General features: G+C 46.8%; 2 protein-coding genes across 2 annotated transcripts; one reads left to right on the top strand and one right to left on the bottom strand.

Moving 5' to 3' along the window:
- Positions 1-5920: 5920 nt before the first annotated feature.
- POLR3GL (RNA polymerase III subunit GL) lies at positions 5921-9237 on the bottom strand. Its single transcript, XM_079697645.1, has 7 exons — positions 9072-9237; positions 8602-8731; positions 7669-7737; positions 7271-7327; positions 6957-7030; positions 6719-6832; positions 5921-6435 (listed from the first exon to the last, which is right to left on the bottom strand). The coding sequence occupies exons 1-7, from the start codon at positions 9195-9197 to the stop codon at positions 6349-6351; spliced, it is 657 nt and encodes a 218-aa protein (XP_079553771.1). The 5' UTR covers positions 9198-9237; the 3' UTR covers positions 5921-6348.
- A 9380-nt stretch (positions 9238-18617) lies between these two features.
- On the top strand, positions 18618-20108 carry ANKRD34A (ankyrin repeat domain 34A; the record flags this gene model as incomplete). The annotated part of the gene is made up of 1 exon (XM_079698469.1): positions 18618-20108. One exon carries the CDS (start codon positions 18618-18620, stop codon positions 20106-20108), a length of 1491 nt encoding a protein of 496 aa, XP_079554595.1.
- Positions 20109-22274: the final 2166 nt, after the last annotated feature.

Raw genomic sequence — 22274 nt, 5'->3', positions numbered from 1 at the left:
TTATTTGAAGGTATTGCATCTCATTTGATTTATTTCCCTGAGGTGGGCTAGACTGAGTAGCACAAAAGCCAGTGGAGGTGAGCCCCACTGATGAGGCCCAATTTAGCCTATTTAGGCTATCCCTGTCTTGTCCTGACCTTTCCCTTGGTGTGACTCTGCTGTACTTTCTATGGAGCCCGTTATGAAAAGGAGGGACAGACTGAAGACTGGGATTTTTCTGACTACCAACTGATTGGTCATCTCCAGGCCATGGAGTGATGGAAGAAGGAAGAGGAAAGGCAGAACATGGGGACAGAATTGTGACACCCATGGGCCTTGAGTCCTGGAATGTCAAGCAAGGTCCATTCTCATTCCCTGTTGGGTGATGGAGCTGCTGACCACCTCTCCAAGTCAATCAGATGGTCGGTAAACAGGTTCGTGGAAATGTCTGGCTGGGTACCCAGCTAAGATATTTTTAACCTCTTGGACAGTTGGACAGGGGAAGGATTTCAGTTGCTGGGAGGGGAGGTGGGGTTCAGGAGCGTGAGAACTGTGTTTCCCTTATATGGTTCTGTGGCTAAAGACCCCTCCCTCTCCAGTTTAACTGTCTAAATTCTGACTTCCTCCTTCATCTATCCAGACTCACAGCATCCTTCCTTCATCTCCTGTTCTCCCATTTCTCTCCATGCGTGGGCTTTCATGCTTGTCTCAACTTCCAACTCTGAGGAATCTTTGGTTTCTGTTCCAGACCCCAATGTTTTTAGCTCCATATCCCTGATCCCAAGATCAGGGAAAAGGTGGTTGGGCAGGGACCAATGGCTCCTTCTCTCCCGCTGGAGAAAGGTGTCACCTGCCATTGGTACCCAAAGGCTTCTCTTCAGTTCTACCTCCCCAAGCTGTCCTGCAGGAGAGCTCCATTCTCCCCTGTAACCTAATGAAGCTCACTGCCCCCAGCTCTTGGGAACAGAATTTGAGACCTTGGAAGCCCAGATTTGGGCCACATACACCTTTGGGAAGTGGAAGAAATGTTGATAGAGGTCAGAGGCAGCAAACCGAGGGCCCATAGGTGGAATCAGCTTGCAGGCATTTAGAAACTTGTACAGCTTCTTCCTAAATATTTGAATTGGTTGTAAACATTAAAAAACCAGATCTCACTAAAATCTATTGTTCTGGCTTCCCTTAAAAAGCAACCACATTTGGTAACACTGAGTCCACATTCCTTCATGGCATCAACCTGCTAGAGCTAAAAGGGTCAGGCAGACTTATATCTGCCAGTTCTCACCACTCCCTATTGCATTACACTCACCTGCTTCACTCATTTATACCCTTGGCTCTTGTCTGGTGTTAAGGTTTTTGCCTTAGGTTGTCACCTCTGCTTTAAGTAGAGCTTCTCAAATATTTCCTCTGAAGGACCCCTAAGATTAGGGAAACTGAATTTTCCCCCGAGTTTCTGGAACAGTCCAAAGTAGCCTGTCACAAGCCAGAAATGTCTTTGAAGTACCCGTTTTATGTTTAAAAAGTGCAAATTTTGATTCACACTGCATAATATATTTGTGTAAATTTAGTATAAGAATAATTTATCTTCCCCCAGCAAATCTTAAAAGTAAAATTGACATTCTGGAAGATGTGTAGTCTGTGGCTCCAAATATTCCTCACCATATCACCCATTGATAACCTAATTTAAGTAGCATAATGCTAAAGACGTGAGGCACAGAGAGACATGGAGAGGAAGACGTGGTTAGAGAGGCAGAAAAGGAAAGGAATCTGAAAGACAATAAGAATGAGTATGAGTGACAAGCTCTCTTTCTGGCTCTTAGCCACCCCTCCTGACCTGGCCCAGTCCAGCTCCTGAGAAGTTTATAAACATCCCTGATAGCTCTGGACAGGTGTTAGAATGGTGGCTCAGGATGGAAAGCAAGTCTCAAAACAGGAGCCAAGTAAGGAAGAGGCGAGGGGCCAAGAGCATCCAAGTATGGTCAGACAAGAAAGACTGTCCAAGGGCCAAGAGAGAGGCTTGGAGACAGGAAGCAGAGGGCTGAGAAAAGGACCGGTCAGCATTTGTCCTTCCTCTCACTGAGGCCATCTTTGTTTCACATCTTCTTACCACCCCTGCCCACGAAAAATGAGGTAAAAGAGTTACCTTGACCTCCTTAGATGAGGGAATTTCCCCTCTAGAATGGCTACTTCTCTGGCCATAGCAGAGCATAAGGAGGATGAGTACCAGGGCTTCTTTCCCTGTCCACATGGGATTTCATCTATTCTCTCCAGGATAGGAAATATCACAGATCTGTGTCTGTGACTCAGGTTAGTTTGTCCCCCCCATCCTTTTGGGTAAGGCAAAGACAGGTCTAACCTCCTTCCTATTCTAGCACTATTAAGGCTGCCCTGAGTGTAACAGAGAACGTAAGAGAGAGGATTTGGATATTTCTCCTTGTCTATTTTATACCAAGGGAAATGGAATTAGAGAATGGAGAAGACTCAAGGAGAGGCAGGGGTCCAAGTCTTGGGAACCTCAGCCCATAGCTGAGAATCCCAGGAGGAGGAGAGGTTTGAGAATGGAGAACAGTCCCAGAGTCAGAGGTCACCGGGGCATAGCCCCTCCCTGCATTGGTCAGGACTGGGTCTGAGGAATCCCTGGATTCCTTCCCCCCAAACTTTGGGTGCCCAGGGTGCCCACTTAGCCTCTCAGGTCCCGCACTTAGGGTTGGATCACTGTCTTTCCACTGACTCCCATTAGAGTTGCAGGGGGAACCTCCCTTCCCTCCGGAGTACAAAATGGCAAATTAAGTCCTGTTGGGGATAAGGCAAAGACCTTTCTGAGGCGATACTAGGAAACTAGAACTTGTTATTTCCCACTTTACGGTCCCAAATGACCTTGGGGAAAAAGTGAGCCTCAGTAGGGGAAAGGTCAGTGGAGAAAGGGTCACCACTGGTCTGGCCAGATTAGCTAACTGAACTATTCCTGTCTAGCTCATTTCTCTTCTCTGTCCTCTGGCTAGACATGCTACATGAGGGGAGATAGGGAGGACCTGCCCCACAGGCCCCCTCCTCAGTCGGAAATTCCTTGGTGGCCTGCTTGATTTGAGTCCTGGCTTGCTGATTGTGACCTTGAACTCTGCTGCAGGGGTATCTCCTTCCTTGCTAGTTAATGGACTTGCTGATCCTTCTGCTACTTGGGCTGAAGCAGGTTCCTGGAAAGGACTGGCTAGTTGCCTGAGGTATGTTTAGCCTGCCCAGCTGAGATTAAGATGGGGAAATCCAGCAGACGGAATGAATTCAGCAAAAGTTGGACACATCCTGACCTTTGTTCTCAGAACCATTTGGATTCTTGCAGGTGGATCAACATCAGCTTGAAGGATTTCCTCGTGGACATATAACTCAAATTCTTTTTCATACATGAGGAATTTGATGCTTGAAGACTAAATGACTTTCCCAAGGGTACAGAGCTATGGAGTGGTGAAACTAGGACCATAAACCAGTGCTTTGCCCAGTTGAGATGGCAGCTTTTCCCTTTGGCTTAGTTCTTAAACTAGCCTAGGCCTACAAGCCACCCTTCGTTCCTTTCAAACAGCAATAAAAATGAATTGAGGAAAATACGTGTCTTTACCTCACCAACCATGGGTGTCCTGTCCACCCAATATTTTACCCTCCAATTTTCTTTGGTCTCTACTCCCAATCTTCTAAACTGCATGTTGTATCCAGGTCTCTCGTTCAGCCCTCCCTCAAATCACTTGAGTCCCTGAGCTTAAATTTGCAGACCCCAATCTCAAGCTTCCTGCCCAAGGTGGGAGGGGACCAGTAGGCTAGGGATGGAACATGGGGTATGAAAGGATAGGATTCTTGACTGAGAACCTACCCTGCCTGGGGCCAGAGCAGCCTAGGCTGTGGGCATGGGAGCAACCTGTTCAACATAAGCAGGCACGCAGTACAGGGCTGAGCAAGAACCGCGTGGGGCCTCTCTAAATGTTTGCAAGTAGTGCTTGGACCTCTACCCTCTCAGGTGGTCCTCCGGAGGACTAGCAGCCCTGACTCTATTTACTGAGTCTTAGGCTTCTGCCTCAGCCTGCCCAATAGTACCTATGGAAAGTAGGGGAAAGGTCAATGGAAACAGTCTAGCTCATTCCTGGAACTGTTCCGGAATCCGGGGAAGCTGCTGGGTCCCCTGTCTCTGGCTTTGTTCAGCAAGGTCACCTGCCAGGAAGGGCAGGAGGCCAGATAGGAAAGAGTCCAAGAATGGTCTGGTCTCTCTGACACTTTGTCTTTGAGGAAGTACAAGTGATCCCAAGAGGCCACTCTAACCTTTATCCTTCCCCTATTTCATGGGAAAAGGATGTGTGTGTATAGAGGTGGGGGCAGGGGTGTGTTCAGTTCTCCTCTACTGTCTCTTGTCTAGAATCTTCTTTGTTCCCACTCTTTTAAGTACACATGCTGGCATTAGGTGGGATTTAGGAGGTCAACTGTGCCCCCAACATAGACACAAACATAGTTAACCAGATTAGGTCTGGTATGTGTGTATATGCAGGGGAGAAAGGTAAAAGGAGATTTTCCAGGGTCTTTTATTTTTGTTTTCTGCTAATTTCTCCCAAGCCACAGTCACAGGCTACAGTGTGACTATGGGAAACCCCAGTGACAGGTCCCCTGGCCCCTCCCCCTACCCCACTGACACAATACCTCAGAGAACTAGAAAAGGAAACACATCATCATCCAAATTGCTCAATAACTCTGGAATATTCTATTTTATGCCTGTTTCCTTCTCTGTTCTCTTGGCTCCTACCTTAACACCTACTACCACACCCAAACCAGGCTTTTAAGGTGCTTTCCCTCAATGGAGTCACAGCCCCTATTCATTCTTTACAATTGGGTCAGAAATATCTAACATTAGATTGCCAGTCTCTATCACTTGATGCCATAGGGAATTCAGTCTGCCTACCTGAATATGGCTGGGGAATTTCTTGAAGATTCTCCTACATCCCATCTTTATGGCTTTCAAATGTTTAGTAAGGTCGCTATGACAGCATCCCAGCTATCTGTGCCTGCTTCCTTATCCAGTCCCTGTTCTGGACATGCAGCTCGCCCGTGACTGTTGCATGTCAAGTGGCTGGAACCAATCAGTACATCTAGGGCTTCCTCGGAAGCCAATCAGAGCCCAGGGAAGTGACCTCACCCAAGGGAGAACTGTGTGGGTGAGAAAGCACCTCTCAGAGCTGAGTGTCCCTAAGTCACCCCCTTCCTCCGCACCCTCCTTACTTCCTGTAAAGCAACACTGCCTACCCCCTCCCCCTCCCCACAAAAAGGGAGTGAGAGAAAGGCTAACTAAATTCCACAAAGGAAGAACTAAATTCCACAGAAGGGAAACTGCAACTCAGCCACACAGCAGCTTCCGGAAGTGGAGAATAGGATATTTACGGGGCTCCTGCTTCACAGACACAGCTTTCAAAGTGGGGTCTCCAGGGCCTGGAAGAGGGTGAGTGTGCTGAAGAAGAATCAGCACTTCCTCCCTACTTCCTCCCCACACCTGGCTTTCTTGACTCTCCCCACAAAAATAGTTGTAATCATTCTTTGTAAACAAGGACAAGATCAAGGTCAAGCGTGGGAAAGTGAGGGCCTGTGTCCCTGTGAACACATGTGAACACACGTGAATCATGTCATCCCCACTGCCGGAGGCCCAGAAGCCCAGAAGCCAGCTGGTCTTCAGGGCGTGGGCTGTATACAACTCTCTCTGAGCAGCCCTGCAGATGAGCCCCTGAATGTGCCTTGGCAGAGCTAGATGGGGATTAGGTGTCCCATCATGGGGGTAGGAGGGAAGGGGCAAAGGACAGGAAGGCTGTAACCCCCAGTGTGTCACACTGGACTCTTAACAGGTGAGGAGAGAAGAATGGCTTACTAGGCATCCCCTTCATTCCTCCAGCCCTCTCCCACTAGGCTTCACCTTGGACAGAGAGACAGATAAAAACATTTTATTTAAAAATATAAAACTGGCCTTGTTCCTCCTAACTGTTCGCACCCCCAATTATCTCCACAAAGAACTATAAATGGGTAGGGGCATGTGCACAGCTGTCTCAGCTCTAATGACTCCAGTCCTTCTTTCGACCCTCCTTTGTCCTTTTCATACAATTGAGACATTGGTCCTTTGTCCTTTCCCCAAGATATCAGAGGTGATACAATACCACAGGAGAGAGGGAGGGGAAGGGTAGAAAAGAGAGCTATCTGTTGTCACTCTCTATTCCTATCTCCAGGGACCAAACAGGTTATCTGGATTCTGAGCAAATGCTTTGCTTGTCCACAAAACCTAATAATAGGGGACAGCTACTCTCTGTGTCCTAAATCAAGAAAGATATGAATGTCCAGGATATTGTTTAGAGTCCTTCTTCAGTATATAGCCTCATCCATATTGTCATCACTGTCACCCCCAAAGTCCTCTCCATTGTCAAAATATGACATGATGTAATCAGTTTCCTGAAATAGAAAGAAAGAAAGGTATGTCGGCATGCTTTCAGCATTCTCCTTCATCCCTGTGTACCAGTCCCCTTCCCTCGCAATCACAGCATTCCAGGTCTATAGTTCACTCTGCATTCAACCTGTAGTTCACTCTTGAGAAGAGCCTAGGGACAGGTAAAGTGGAGGGCGCTATCCTTTGGAGGCACTATCTCCTTTGGCCCTCCAGCCTTCTGAAGTTGAGATCCCCAGAGCTTCTGAGTGGAAGAAAGGGGGCCTGAGAAAGAAAGGCGGTCCCCTTCACCTCTTCATGCTCTTCTTCATCATACTCCTCTTCTTCTTCCTCTTCCTTCTCTTCTTCTTCTTCTTTCTCCTCATCTTCCTCTGAAGTCACTTCTTCTTCCTTCTTCTCCAGGGTCTTATGTGAGGATGAATAGGAAGAGAAACTCAGCTCACAGAAGGGAAAAATTGAGGCACACGTGGGCCAAAGGGGAAGAATGAATCTGGGGCCCAGGTGGTCTCTATGCGCATTTCTTCCTTACCTCTAGTTTCTGTATTGTTTCCTCCTTATCTTCTGTGGTCTTAGGGGGCCTCTTGGGGAGTAGAATGGTGGTCCCTGGTGAGAGGATCAAAAGGTGAACCATCAGAGCAAACTTCCTAGATCACTTTCTACCCCACCCTCTTGCATAGACCATGTCACTCTGCTGCCCTCATGTGGCCACCATGGCACCCAGCAACAATACTGGGTAGACTGGGTAGGTAGGAATTGGGAGGGCAGGCAAGACCACCAGCAGCCTTGGCCCTACAGCTGATGAAGGAAACCTCTCCTTTCCCTCCTTTTTCCAGATACACTCACGCTCCTTCTGTAGCTTCCGTACTCGGATCTTTAGCTCCCGGGGTAGACGTCGCCAATCTAGGAATAGCGGGAATGAAAAAGTCAGCAAGACTCTGCCCTGGGGTGTCCTATGAATGATGACTCTTTGAAAGGACAGGTAAGGATCAGGGTTAAGGGTGAGGAAGGAAGGGGCTGGGTCATAGTTGCTTGGAACAAAACTGTGGCTTGGATGCCTCCAGAGGAGTGTGGGCCATTTAATAGGTTTTTAGGTAGAGTCTGAGAGTGTTTTGGAGCACATCTAAGGCTCCTGAATAGGGTGAAGGTGGAGACAGAGGAGGGTGGGTAGGGTGGTGGCTTGTGGCTTGAGGCATCTCAAGCATTTGAAAGAAGGGAGGTCAATGAAAGGGCCCATCACCTACCAGGGTTCCAATCTATGGCGTTGTCAATCGGCCCTGACATCTGATATTTGTCTGAGTAACGCTCCACATCTGAGGGATCAGAGGTCAAGGGTCAAAGTTTTATCCTTTCAGAGCCCTAGAACAGGGTTCTTCCTGAGGTCCAGCCCTCTCCAAACTCAGAAATTGCCTTTTTCCTCACCCCAGACTCAGAGCCCAGGGGGTCAGCTTCCATGAGGACCTTCAACACTCTTCTAACCTGTCCTTTTGCCACCTCAAATTACAATGTTTTTGTTTTTGTTATCTCCCTTAATGCAAAGGCACGGCTATATTGACTAGTAGTCTGGTACAGTGGAAAGTATACTAGAGCAAGAAACGAGGGTTTCAGTGTTCCCTTTACTCCTCGTTAATGGGACTAACTTAGGCAAGTGTTTCATCTCTCTGAACTTTAGCTTCTAGGGCTTAGTAGGAAAGCACTGGTTGTCAATACATTGAAATACTGTACTTCCACACCAGTTGGTAAATATCCACTATCTCAGACCTCCCAAGTACACCCTGTTCTCCAGTCCCTCCTGGCTCCCTGACATCTCCATGATCCACAAACCAAAGGGGTAATATTTTAATTACAGGGCTTCTCAGAGACCCCTTCTCAAGTTCTTCTGATTGGTTGGTAGCTGCAATATACAGATTGTTAAAAATTTTAATACATCTCCTCATTTATATCTGTAAAATGGGCATCTTAATACTTAACCTCCTACTGTCTAAGACCATTGTGAGACTCAAAACAAACCATGGATACCATAATGCATTTCAAATGCAGGGGTAATTACTGTGATCTCCCCAGTTAGGCAGTGAGCTTTCTGTGCCTCTTCTGGCCTCTCTGGGCCCCAGCGGTGCTAAGTACAAGGTACTACTTATGCAAGGCACTCAGAACATGACACTAGCATTCCAACTGACCTCTCTTGGGGACAGCAGGCCGGATGAAGTAAGGGAGCTGCCTCATGGCCCCTCGAAGCTCCTGCTTCAGTGCCAGGACATATTCCCCTTCCTCTCCTGAGGGCAGAGGCACTGGGCGGAACTCCAAGGGCTAAGGAGGCAGAGGCAATGGTCAATTCAGGGAGAAAATGCTGGAGTACAAATCTGGGAGGGCCTCTCCTCTCCCCACAATTCAATCCAATGCTCCCACTGAGCAGAGGACCAAGGCAAATGGGTGGAGCAACACAGCATTTTGAAAGCTGGGGAGCTGAGAATGTAAAAAGTGAGGGTAGACACTTCCTTGTCTGGAAAACATCCCATATAAGATGGGAGTATACAGACAGGGAGGGGCAAGATGAGGATGATTTTATGATGGCTCAGGAGGAATCCAGGATCATACACAGTCAGCCAGGGGCATATGGGAGTCTTGGGAAAGGAGGGCAGACACTCACAGGGAAGAGTGGAGAAGGCTGCAGGGTGGGTGGGGGCAAAGCATCCCCCTTCCCAATGCCCACAGCCTCCATGCTGAAGGTCAACTGGCCACGGCCACGACCCCGGCCCCCACCCCGGCTGGCCATGATGGAGGGGGCCTGGGGATTCAGACATCCAATAGGAAAAACCTGATAAAGACAAAAACACAGAGAAAAAGTACAGTAGAACAGACAGGAAGCCAGGGAGGTACAAGACACTCAATCTTTTCTCCCAGAGACCTGAAAAGCCAGTTTAATTCAACAAATTTTGAGAAGGCATAGTGCCAAGCAAGGTATTTCTAAAAATATAAAATATGGATGAGACACGGTTCCAACAGGACAGATAATTGCAATATGGTGTGACTGTAGCACAAAGAGGAAAGTGACTAGACCCTTGGATAAAACTTTCCTACGCCCCTAAGTTAATTTGATGCTTATCACCATCTGCATATCTACATATGATCTTTGAATTCTTTCTCTCCCTCACTTTCCAAACCCAACCAGGCCTAAACTCAATCTAATGCAATGCATTTCAGCAAAACATTTATTAAGCATCTACCATGAAAAAGGTAGTGTGCCAGACACTGGGAGGGAACGGGAATGAGTCATCAGTCTCATTGTCATTTGATTGAGGGTGGGGATGTATGTGATAAGAGCCATTACAATCAAGTTGATCTTTTTAAACACCACCTGGAAACACAGAATCTTAGAATGGAAGGACCCATGGAGTCTTCTAGCCCAAACACCCTCCCAGTAGAGTACTACCCTCTGTAAGTTGTTGGTCATTCAGCTTCTGGTGGCATTTTCCTAAAGAGAGGGTGTCCATTTTCCTCCAAGGCAGCCCATTCCACTGTGATCAACTGTGATGAACTGAAAGTTCCTCCTGCTACCATAACTGAACTTTGCCTCTTGTCATCATTTTTGAGAAGCCAGTCAGATAGCATGGGGGATAAAGAAAGTCATCAAATGAAAATGAAACTTGAAGAAAATGAAATCCCAGTAGCAGGGAAGATACCTAGCGCCCAGATCTTGGCTCCTAACACCATTTTCCAATACAAGGAACCAGGGCTTCTTGGAGAAATGGCCGATTCTAGGACTGGGGCAGGAAATATACAAGATGAGACTGAAGCATCTTGTAGTGCCAGAAAGTAAGAAAGTGCTCAAAAAAACAACACACACATTGATGGGGCTGTGTCAAAGGGGCATAAGAGTCGACTGAAAGAGCTCCCAATGGCCAAAGCCTGAACAATTTGAGCAATAAAGTAGTATTGGATTATAACACCAAAGTATAAAATAAATATCCAAGAGACCATACTGATATAAATAAACGTTTGAACAAATTAATACATGGTAGAGAAAAAACAAATTTCATATGCAGAATTCCAAATAAATTACGTAGATTCCACCCTAAAAAGGGAGAGTGTAATTCCCCACTCCTTAAGTATGGCCTGTGTATAGGGAATTTTGTCCAAAACAATTTTGGAAAGGTGGAGGGAGTAACTTTACAGTGTAGAAACTGAACAAGCATTACTTCAGTCAGATGACCAAGGTTTCAACATGAACAAAATTAAATCATAGTGGTAGTATGTACCCTTAATATGATGTGATATCCTCTTCTCCCAAACTGATAACCCCAGTCTAATCAGGAGAAAAAAGCCAACAAATTCCAAAAGAGGAGCATCCTATAATGTATCTGACCAGTACTCTTCAAAACTGTCAAGGTCATCAAAAACAAGGAAAGTTCACACTTCCATTGTAAAAGAGAGAGAGCTGTCCTAGTGGTGACCTTCATAAAAACAAAGAAAACCATTCCTTTTGTTTTCTAATTATAGAAGTAGTATATATTTATTCTAGAAAACTTGGAAAAACATAAAGGTATATATAAAAATACCTATTATTTCATGACCATGATGTAGTAATAATCATTATTAGTATTTGCTTATGTATCCTTTCAATTTCAGTTATGTATGTACACATACATATACATATATGTTTGTGCATGTAAGTATATGTATGTATAGACATATTCAATACATAATAGGGCCATGATAACTAAATGTAATGTGGTATCCTGGATGGGATCCTGGAACAGAAAAAGAGCATTAGGTAAAACTAAGGAACTCCAAATCAAGTATGGACCTTGAATAATAATAATGTATCAATATTTGTTCATTAATTGTAACAAATATACCATATTGATATATGACATTAATAATAGGGGAAACTGGTGCCAGGGCATATGGAATCTTTGGTACTATCTGCTCAGTTTTTCTGTAAATCTAAAACTGTTTTAAGAAATAAATTTTCTTAACAAAAAAAAGCAAGAAACTTGAGTAGCAATTCAAAATTCACAGTTTCTCAGACATTCCTTGTCTTGCGTTACCCTGACAGTTTTAAGGAGTACTGGTTAGGTGTATTATAGGATGTTCCTCTGTTTGAATTTTTCTGATGTTTTTCTCTTGATTAGACTGGGGTTGTGTGTTTCAGGGAGGAAGATCACAGAGATAAAGAGCCATTTTCATCACATCATATTAAGGGTACATACTAACAATATGTTAGCTATGGAACAATAAGAGACAACATAGTATAGAATTATGACCTCTTAAATTAGTGATTCATAATATAATTCCTCCCACGGAAAGCTAAGAGGACTGGGATGGTGAGGGGAGGCTTTAGGAATCACAAGGTCTCAAGTTTGGAACAGACCTTAGATATCATGTATTCATTCATTCATTCTTTCAACAAATATTTATTGAGCATCTACCATATGCCAGACGTAATGCTAGACAATGGGGATCATATTGAATCCTCTACTTTAGACCTGCATCCTTCCTTTGATAAACCATATTTAGTAAATTGTTATCCACCTTCAACTTAAACTTTTTAGTAAGAGAACTTCCTCTCTCACTTTGCAGGTCATTCCATTTTTGGATATTTGTTCTTCAATCAATATTCAACAAATAAATCAAGAAATACATGGCTCAACAAGATGCACTGCACTAAAGATTAGTTAGGGGGAAAAAAGATTTTAAAATATGTACAAGGTAATCTGTTTTGTCAAACACATACACTCACCCAGATATATGAATTAAAAAGTTGTTCTTGAAGGATATACAACAAAAATTAACATTGGTTAATTGGAGGTGATGGGGTTTTGGGTTTTTTTGATGATGTGTATTTTATGGGGTTTTTTTTCCCCTGTACTGAATAGGTGCTGCTTTTGTAATAAGAAAAAAATATTCATTAAAAAAATTAAAAATATAGTAAAACAGCATAGTAGATGAGATTAATAATATGCAGCAGGAAGGAGAGGTGGGAAAATGTGTGCCTGAGGAATTTGGAAAGTTTCAAGTCCAAGTGCCAAGAAAAATGTCAGGAAAAGATGGCTGTTAGTTAATAGATTAAACTGTGATCTGACTTAAAGAACACATTAGAGGAGAGAGGATGTCTTACGGACACTAGAGAAGTAGTAAGAATTTGCCACCATGTCTTCAGGCCCTTTCAAGGGAAAAGACACTCTAACTAGCCAGCTTAGATGTCTTTCCACTGATAGATACAGTTCTAGCAGTGGACACAGGAGCTGTTTTGACTGCAAAGCAGTGAGGAGTTAAGAAAAGGCCATGAGCTTTCAGGTTAGACAAATCTAACTCCATTTCCACATACTAACCAAGTGACCCTCAAGGATGTGGGGTAAAAAGAAGACAAAATTTTAGTTAATTAAGGCACTAAACTGGTTGGGAAACTGTAAACTATCTGTACCCCACTCAGCTCAGGAATCTACAATGAGTCTCTTCTATTTAAGATTGTGATTGAGTCTAAATTCTTGAAGATGTTTAAGGTTTCCCATAACCTGGTCCCAGACTGCTCCTCCATAAACATCAACCCTCCCTAGTGTTTACCCCTGTACTCTCCTTCCCCTGCAAACAACAACATCTCATATACATTATACTCATTCCCAATTCAGCATAACTGTGTGATGTGGCGGAAGTCACTATGAAGCAGGTTTCAACAGAATATACAGAAAAACAATTACATCAAATTTAAGGAAGGCAGTACATGTAGTGGTTAAGAACATGGATTTGAATCCCAGTTCAGTCATTTTCTAGCTATACAACCTTCAGCAATTTATTTAATAACTGTAAACCTGTTTCCTTATCTGTAAAATGGGAATAATAACGATTTAAAAACCATCTAAATTCATTCAATGAATACTTACTGAGTTCTTATTAAGTGCCAGGCACTGTTCTAAGTGCTAGGGATGGATCAGTGAGCAAAATGGACAAAATTCTCCTGCACCCATGGAGTTTAAATGGAGCTTACATTCTAGTGGCGTTCTCAGTATACAAATGTTTCAAGCCATGAGACTGGGTGAGATTCCTAAAGGAGTGGATGTGAAGAGAGAAAAGAAGAGGTCCAGGGACTGAGGTCTGGAGCACTCTAATGTTTACAGTTTGCTATATTTGTAATAAATAAGACAAGGAGTTAACACTCATATTAGAACTCATGGAAATCCAAACGAAAAAAAAGTCATCCCAATAGAATAAATGTGCAAAGAACATGAATAGAATAAATGTGCAAATAGGCAATTAAGAAGAGAATAGCCAATAAAACCATTCTTTACCTATCAAATTGACAAAGATTTAAAAAATAATCAGGCTGGGCTTGCCTGGTAGCGCAGTGGTTGAGAGTCCGCCTGCCGATGCAGGGGACACGGGTTCGTGCCCCGGTCCGGGAGGATCCCACATGCCGCGGAGCGGCTAGGCCCATGAGCCATGGCCGCTGAGCCTGTGCGTCCGGAGCCTGTGCTCCACAACGGGAGAGGCCACAACAGTGAGAGGCCCGCGCACCGCAAAAAAAAAAAAAAATCAGGCTGCCATGGGTTTTTTTGAGATGGACACTCTCACACCTTACTGGAAGGACTATAAACACAGTCTTTTGGGGGAGCAATTTGACCACTTGAATCTACAGCCTTTTAAAAGTTCATATCCTCAACCCAGTAATCCCACTTTAAACACTTATCCTAAAGAAATCATCAGATATATAGTCAGAGATATAAGTAAAAGCATGTTTATCAAAGAGCTATCCATGGTTGCACAACTTCTGAAATAACCTAAATGGTCCAACAAAAAAAATGGTTAAAAAAAAAATCAAACATCCATCGTAGACTATTATGTAGACATAATAATTATTTCAAATAATATTTAAAGGCAGAAAATGTTCACAATATAATGTAAAGTGGGGGAAGCATGATATAAAGTTGTATTTGTTGTATGGCCCTATGTGTGTAATATACACACAAACACACAGATTTATACATATGTATACAAGCAGAAAATAAATTGAAAGGATACATATTAAAATAATAACACTATATCATGGTCATGAAATAATAGATATTTTATACCTTTATGTATTTCCAAGTTTTCTAGGATAAATGTATATTACTTCTATAATCAGAAAACAAAAGGGATGATTTTCTTTATCTTTAAGAATGTTACCACTAGGACAGCTCTTCCTCTTTACAGTGGAAATGTGGAATGCATTTTGTTGAGCCACGTATTTGTTTTATTTGTTAGATACTGATTGAAGAACAAAGTGAGATAGGAAGTTCTCTTACTAAGAAGTTTAAACTGAAGCTGGATAACCATTTACTAAATATGGTTTATCAAAGGAAGGATGCATATCTAAAGTAGAGGATTCACTATGATCCCCATTGTCTAGCATTATGTCTGGTATATAGTAGATGCTCAATAAATATTTGCTTAAAAATGAATGAATGAATGAATACATGATTTCTAAGGTCTGTTCCAAACTTAAGACTTTGTGACTCTTAAAGCCTCCCCTCACCATCCCAGTCCTCTTAGCTTTCTCCCTTCTCTGGACTGTGGGAGCAATTATATTATGAACCACTAATTTAAGAGGTCATAATTATATACTGCATTTTATTTTGTTTTATCTTTTATTAATTTTCCCCTAATTACATCAGGAGTTTAAATTCTTCCTCCCCAATTAATTCCATCCAATTAACCTTTATTGGGCACTGTGCATTAAATATTAGAACCTGCCCTACAAAACCTTATATTCTAAAAAGAATAGAAACATTAAAGAGGGATAGAGCACTAAGTGCTCCAACAGAGGTATGCCTGAAATGCTATCGTCAGACTGGGGAACAATTAATTCTGCAAAAAAAGGTGAACCAGGAAAGCTACAGGTAAAGGTAACATTTCATCAGAGTCTTGATAGATAACAGGAGTTTGTCAGGCTCTTAACAGTAATAGATTTAGGGGAAGCTGACGCCATAGCGAAGAGTCAGAGGTACCAGAGTGAGTCTTTCACTTTCTCCTTTAATATATCTCCCCTTTGCGCGAAAGAAAACTACGGTTCTCTGGTATAAAATCAACAGAGCAATGGGAGCCCAGAGGAAAAGGGTAGGGAACTAGAAGGGGGCTGATCCAACAGGCTGCCGGAAAGCGTTGTCTATCTATCTAGCAGCTTGGCCCTGGTAAACTAGTTCGGAAGGTGTGGAACGGAACCAGGTCAGAGCCACCAAGTCGGGGCCTTACCTGCTGCCCCTCCCCCACGCGGAAAACACGCCGCAGCCAACTTGAAATTTGCTGGTCTTCCTCAAGCTGTTGGCGTTCTAGGTCCGCCTCCTGGAGCTCCCCATTGGTGAGTTTTCCCGGCCAATCTTGGAGAAGCCGAGGAGGGGGGTCCGCCCACTTGAAGCTGAGGAGGGGAGGGAGGGAGAGAGTTCGCCGGAACTCAGGCTAGAGAAGCCGGGTGAGGAGACAGATGGAGTTGCAGAATCAACTAGGGGTCAGTCATTTCACACCTCATCTCAGATGGAGGATCCCCCTGGCTAGCGACAGTTCACAGAGGGAACCTGACTCTCACATCTCACCGAGGGACTCTGTTGACGGAACTTCCACAGAGAAATGAACCTCTGTGAAACCTGCTTCCTAGGGATCGTTCTTTTTGTGACTCTGTCTTCACACTGGGCCTCTCCTCCGTTACTCCAACCTTCCCTTCGATCCTGCACTGCCTCCCTCCAGCACCACCAATGAATATTTCTTTTCTAGAAAAATATTTTCCTGTGGGTTGCTGTCATGTCTGTGAGAAGATGGAAAGAGGGTTTGGGAAAGGAAGGATTAGGAATCAGATAACCAGAGGTGAGGAGACAGGGAAGGAATCCAGTGTTTTCTGCATTTCCCACTGCCTTCCAGTTCCTCCTAGCCCTTGGTAAAAGGGGGCACGGTGGGAGTAGGAGTCCCACTTCCGCAAAAAACAGAGGGAAAGAGTTCAGAGTAGAGATAGAATCTAGGAGTTCGTCAAGAACAATAACCCAGACGTCAGAGAAAATGGCCCTGGGAGTGAAGCCTCTGGACTGGGAAGGCTGTAGGTGGAGTGGCAAGCACCAAGTCTTTGGAATAGGACAGAAACAGAGCTGTGAGGCTTTGGAGAACTTGCTTAACTTTACTAAGTCTCAGTTTCTTCATCTATAACAAGAAAATAATTCCTACTTTATAGTGTTGTTGTGAGGATTGGAGATAATGTATGTAAAGTACTTGGCACATGGTTGGTTTCCAATAAATGGCAGCTACTAAAAATGAGTAGCTTCCCTGCAAATATTTCTCTCTCCCCCTTCTCCAAGAACATTGTATCTTGTGTCTGGTGGCCTCCAGCCTCTGAATTACCTCAGGTGAGTTTTCCAAATCCTTAGGATTTTTTCCTCACTCCCCCTCCCACTCCCCCTGATGCCTTCCAGCTGGACACAAACTCATTCCTAAAATATGCAGATGGAAGCTATGGTAACCATGGAGACAGGGCAGATGGTGAGGAGAGGCAGAGACAGACAGTGAGAGAAACCGACTGCTACAGACAGGGAGAAGAAGACTTTAAGGAGCGATTCAGAGACCTTTAAGCGAGATGGAAAAATAATGATTCTAAGCAAGACTGAGAGTAAAGAGATGCAATGAGAGAGGATGTGTTACAAGGTTCACTCTTCTCTGCCCCTTTTCTATCTCTCTCCTTCCCACCCCTCCAAGAATATGGAGAGGAGACAACTGGGAATGCCCCTTGCTGTATCTAAAAATGACCCCAGATATCCAATCTCCTCATACTTATCTAAGAGGTGTGTACAATGGAGCTGAGGTCCAAGTTTATTTGTGGTACATGTTCCGTTTTGGGGGAGGTGGAATGAAGATGTATCGCTGTGTGACTCCAGCTCCCCTTGACATTTAAACTACGAGAAGGCAGCCACAACTCTTGCCTTTCTCTGCACAGTAAGGACCCCGGCTGTGGATCGCCATCGCCTCTCTCCACCCCTCTGCACAGTGTGCCATGTGCTGTGTGTAGCAGGTCAGATGTGGCGCACAGGCGCGCATCAACACACCAAGCTCGGAGAATGGGGATCTGCTGAAGCTCAACGAAGAACTGGGATGGTCCCAGTCTGGGTCGCGGAGGAGTCTCCTAAGGAACACTTAGGTTTGTTGTGACTGAGGGGAGGTCGGCTAAGCAAGGGAAGTCAGGATTGGAGCCTCTAGCTTTTGAGGGTTTATGTGTGCATGGGTGGGGTAACGGTTTGGTGCCCGACGCCCCCACCCTCAGAGACTAGGCTATAAATAGAGAGGCAGAGCTCCGCCCCCCCCCCCCCCAGCTTCTCTCCTCCCGAGCCGGCGCTGTGCCCGGGGCGCACCGGGAGGAGGGACCAGGATTCTGTGCCCGGGCGCAGATACTGACACCCAGGGAATCCGGGTGCCCACCCCCACGCCATGTGGGCCCCCAGGAACCCGGCTCCGCCACCCCAGCTGCCCCATGGCCCTGGCCTCAGTCCTGGCCCGGAGGAGATTCTGCGGACTTACAGGTATCTATTTGGGTGCACAGCCTGGGAAGGGGAAAGAGCAAGGAGTGATGGGGAATGTAGCAGGGGCAAAAGAAACCCGCAATTCTCCCCCCACCCGTTTTAGGTCCCAAACGCAAGCTGCCTCCCTCCCCCCATTCAGTTTGTGGGGCTGTGGCAACCTAAAAGAGGTTAGGAATGGGACTGTGTGTGAATGTATGGGTGCATGTGTGTCGGGGGGTGGCGTTCAGCATCCTAGGAAGGGGGATTCCAAGTACGGATAAGAAAAGGGGGATGCTGGAAAGGTCTGATAAGCCATGGGGTGAGGGTGGCGGTGCGGATATCCCTGCGCGTGCACGTACGCATTTGCACTGGCGCTCGTACTTCAGTGCGGGTGCACCCTTCCCACCTCCTCAGGCATGCGCTGGGGGGATGGGGGCGGCTCAAGGCAGGAGTTAGAAGAAGGACTGTGTGCAGTGCCGGGGAGATCTACCCCGCCCCACGCCAGTCCTTCCACCAGTGCCTCAGTTTCCCTGCCTGAATCAGTAAATAAGATCTTTCTCTTTTTTGCAGGGATTGGCTTCGCCACTGAGCCTTCGGGCCTCTGCCAGCCACCACCCTCACTCCCCTAGCCATCCTCGGCAGGTCCCAGTCCCGGCTCCATCGGTGCTTTCGCCCCAGCGGCAGCTATGCTGCACACCGAGGGCCACGCTCTTCTTCGGGCCGTGGGTCAGGGTAAGCTACGCTTGGCCCGTTTGCTTCTGGAGGGGGGCGCCTACGTGAATGAGGGTGATGCCCAAGGGGAGACTGCGCTAATGGCGGCCTGTCGGGCCCGCTACGACGACCCCCAGAACAAGGCGCGCATGGTACGCTACCTTCTGGAGCAAGGCGCGGACCCCAACATCGCAGATCGCCTAGGGCGCACGGCGCTTATGCACGCTTGCGCCGGCGGCGGGGGCGCAGCGGTGGCCTCCCTGCTCCTTGCCCATGGCGCAGACCCTTCAGTCCGAGATCACGCTGGCGCCTCGGCGCTTGTCCACGCCCTGGACCGCGGGGATCGCGAGACCCTTGCCACGCTGCTGGACGCCTGTAAGGCCAAGGGCACGGAGGTCATCATCATCACCACCGACACCTCGCCCTCGGGCACCAAGAAGACCCGGCAGTATCTCAATTCCCCACCGTCCCCGGGGGTGGAGGACCCCGCTCCCGCTCCTCCTAGCCCGGGGGTCTGCACGTCGCCGTCGGAAATCCAACTGCAGACTGCAGGAGTAGGAGGACAGGGATTGTTATCCCCTCGCGCCCAGGAAGAAGAGGAGAAGCGGGACGTATTTGAATTCCCTCTTCCTAAGCCCCCTGATGACCCCTCCCCTTCTGAGCCACTCCCCAAACCACTCCGTCATCCTCCAAAACCACTCAAAAGGCTCAACTCCGAGCCTTGGGGCCTAGTAGCCCCTCCTCAACCGGTCCCTCCTGCCGAAGGGAGGCCGGGGATTGAGCGGCTGACCACCGAATTCAACGGCCTGACCCTGACAGGTCGACCGCGTCTTTCCAGGCGTCATAGCACTGAAGGCCCAGAGGATCCGCCCCCGTGGGCGGAGAAAGTGACGGGTGGGGGTCCTCTCTCGCGCCGAAACACAGCGCCAGAAGCTCAGGAGCCTGGCCCCCCTTCAGGGCTGAGGCAGAAACTGAGCCGTATGGAACCGGTGGAGCTCGATATCCCCGGAAATCTTTGCCCCGACTCGCCGGAGTGCAGCCGCCCGTCCCTGGAGCGCCGCAGATACAGCGCCTCCCCGCTGACCCTCCCTCCAGCCGGCTCTGTTCCCTCCCCGCGCCAGTCCCAGGAGAGTCTGCCTGGGGCTGTGTCTCCGCTGAGCGGGCGGAGGCGGAGTCCGGGGTTGCTGGAGCGCAGGGGCTCGGGGACGTTGCTTCTGGACCACATCGCGCAAACACGGCCTGGTTTCCTGCCCCCGCTCAATGTCAGTCCCCACCCTCCCATCCCTGACATTCGCCCCCAACCCGGAGGTCGGGCGCCTTCGCTGCCCGCCCCTCCCCAGGCGGGGGCGCCAGGCTCTCCCAGGACCAAGCGCAAGTTGGTGAGGCGCCACTCCATGCAGACTGAGCAGATCCGCCTGCTAGGGGGCTTCCAGAGTCTAGGCGGGCCAGGGGAGCCTGGGCGCTGAGAGGAGTGAGAGGAGCCAAGGAGGGTGGGGATCAAGACCTTGGGAAGGGTGGGTGGAAGAACCAGCTCACACACACACCTCGGACATAGGGGTCTGTTGCATGTGCTCATGGGCTCGGCGCACGCACACATGGGTAAACATGTGTCTACAAGCACAGTACTCGCACTTGCAGGGAAGGGTAAGTACTCTTATTTATTGGTCATATAGACACATGCACTCATGCTGTGGCCACTTCACATGCATATGGGAATTACTCACACACAGGACCATTTGTGCTAGGGCCCCAAAAGGGTCCCAAGCTCACTCGCATTTGTTCAGAAGCGTTAGGGAGCCCCTACTTACGGGTAGTCTCCAATTTCTTTGACCTCCTGCAATAGTAACCCCTTGCTTTCCATGTATGCCCTGCAACACAGCCCACTCATGATTTTGGACACTCTACCCTCTTCGTGAATATCCCACCCCATTCTGCAGGTCTTGCTTCTCTCTCCAGGCTTGGCTCCTTGTTCACACCCTGCTTCCAGCCCTAACCACTTTTCAGGATATCTTCTTCACTCTCCTTGGGAATTTCCTGCAGCAATCCCCAGCCTCAGTTCTGCTGCTGCCCTTCCTGCTCTCAGCTTTACTTCTCAGCTTCCTGCTTTTTCTTCCCATCCTGTTCCCCCAACTAATACAACAGGTTGTCTCATTTTTCCAGGAGGTGGGTCATGGGCTCTAAGCTGCTGTTCTATCTGTCTGAGCTTATGAACACCCCCACAGGTAGAAGTGGGGAGTAACCCTAAATCACTCCTCTCTCCACTTGACATATCAAATAAATGTGTTCAGAAGTCTCTGTTTGGTCACTTCTGCTGGGGGTGGAGGGTGTGGGGAATGAGGAATAGGGAGGGAGGGTGATGCTGACTATAGCTATAATGATCTAGGGGATACTTCGAGGTTCCAGCCACCTTCTTTCCAGGAGACCAACTGTGGTTGTAGAAGAAAAGGCAAGTGTCCCATGTCCTGAAGGTTTTAAGCCATCTGATAGGTTTTCATTTCCCTCAGTCTCCCCTATGTCCATCCTCAAATTCTTTAACTTAAGATTCCTACAAAGAATCCCTCCCTCCACCATCAGCAGAGATATCCCAATAGATTAACTGTCCCTCTTTCAAGCTTCCTATGTCTTGACCACTCACAGTTTTTCCTTGGGGGCCTAACTTTTATCTCACCAGGTGCATTTCATCCATTTTCTTCTACTTCTTGCTTCTGTTTCTGCATCCTTGAGTTCTGAGCCACTGTAGGGTGGAGAGAGAGAGTGAGAGAGGAATCGTATAATCTCGCCTAGGTAAAAATGGTATGATAGTCAACTGACAAACAGGGTGTGTGTGTGCGTATGCGCGTGCGTGTGCATGTAAGAGTAATTGGAGGAACCCAGCCTGACAGGTACCTGTGAACGAAGGTACCTGTCTTAATCTGTCCCCCTGGACCTTTCAGCTTGCTGGTTTTCTTCCTATAATCTAACTCTTCCTTGCTCTAATGAGAGGTATGGGAGCAACCCCTTCTACTCTTCCTTACTCCCTCCCTCAACCTAGAATAGGTGAAATTGGAAAATGACCCAACGATGTGGTATAACGAAAAGATTAAAATATTGGGGATCAGAAGATCTATGTCTGAACCCTCCTTTGCCATCTCCTGGCTATTTAATTTTGGACAATTTATCTAGCCTCTCTGTCAGTTTCTTTATCCGTAAAATAATAAAGTCTAGTTAGTGATTGTGACTATTAGATGACAGTGCACTAAAGTACATTGTATAGTGTCTGACAAACACTAAGTATATGCTCATTAAATGCCAGTGTCTTTCCTTGCTTTAGCTCCACCACCAATTGTATGTGATCTTGGACAAGTCACGTCACTTCTCTGAGCCAGTTTCCTCATCTACATCTGTAAAATGAAGTGGTCGGACAAAGGCTCTCTAAGAATCCTCTCACTCTGTCTACAGTTCTCCCCAGCCATGCATCCAGGCCTTTTTTTTTTTTTTTTTTTTTTTTGCCTCTAGCCTCGGCCCTGGGGTCTGGCCCGCTTTCTAGTACTCCCCACAGGACTCCCAGAAACGCGCCCAAGCTAAGCTTCTCCTGTATAGAGGATATCGCTTTTTCTCTTTGTAATTGGTTCCTCAGAACCTCCGCCCTCCTC

The sequence above is a fragment of the Hyperoodon ampullatus genome, assembly GCF_949752795.1.
Source record: "Hyperoodon ampullatus genome assembly, chromosome: 2".
Taxonomy (NCBI): domain Eukaryota; kingdom Metazoa; phylum Chordata; class Mammalia; order Artiodactyla; family Ziphiidae; genus Hyperoodon; species Hyperoodon ampullatus.
Note: the sequence above shows the minus strand (reverse complement) of the source record. Positions and strands in the feature narration are given on the sequence as shown.

What these genes read in the sequence shown, in the direction of transcription:
- POLR3GL (XM_079697645.1), bottom strand. Translation starts at nt 9,197, where the DNA reads ATGGCCAGCCGGGGTGGGGGCCGGGGTCGTGGCCGTGGCCAGTTGACC. An exon ending in GCCTGCTGTCCCCAAGAGAG is followed by an intron (nt 7,738 to 8,601) that starts GTCAGTTGGAAT and finishes CTGATCCCTCAG; the next exon opens with ATGTGGAGCGTTACTCAGAC. An exon ending in AAACAATACAGAAACTAGAG is followed by an intron (nt 6,833 to 6,956) that starts GTAAGGAAGAAA and finishes TCCTCACATAAG; the next exon opens with ACCCTGGAGAAGAAGGAAGA.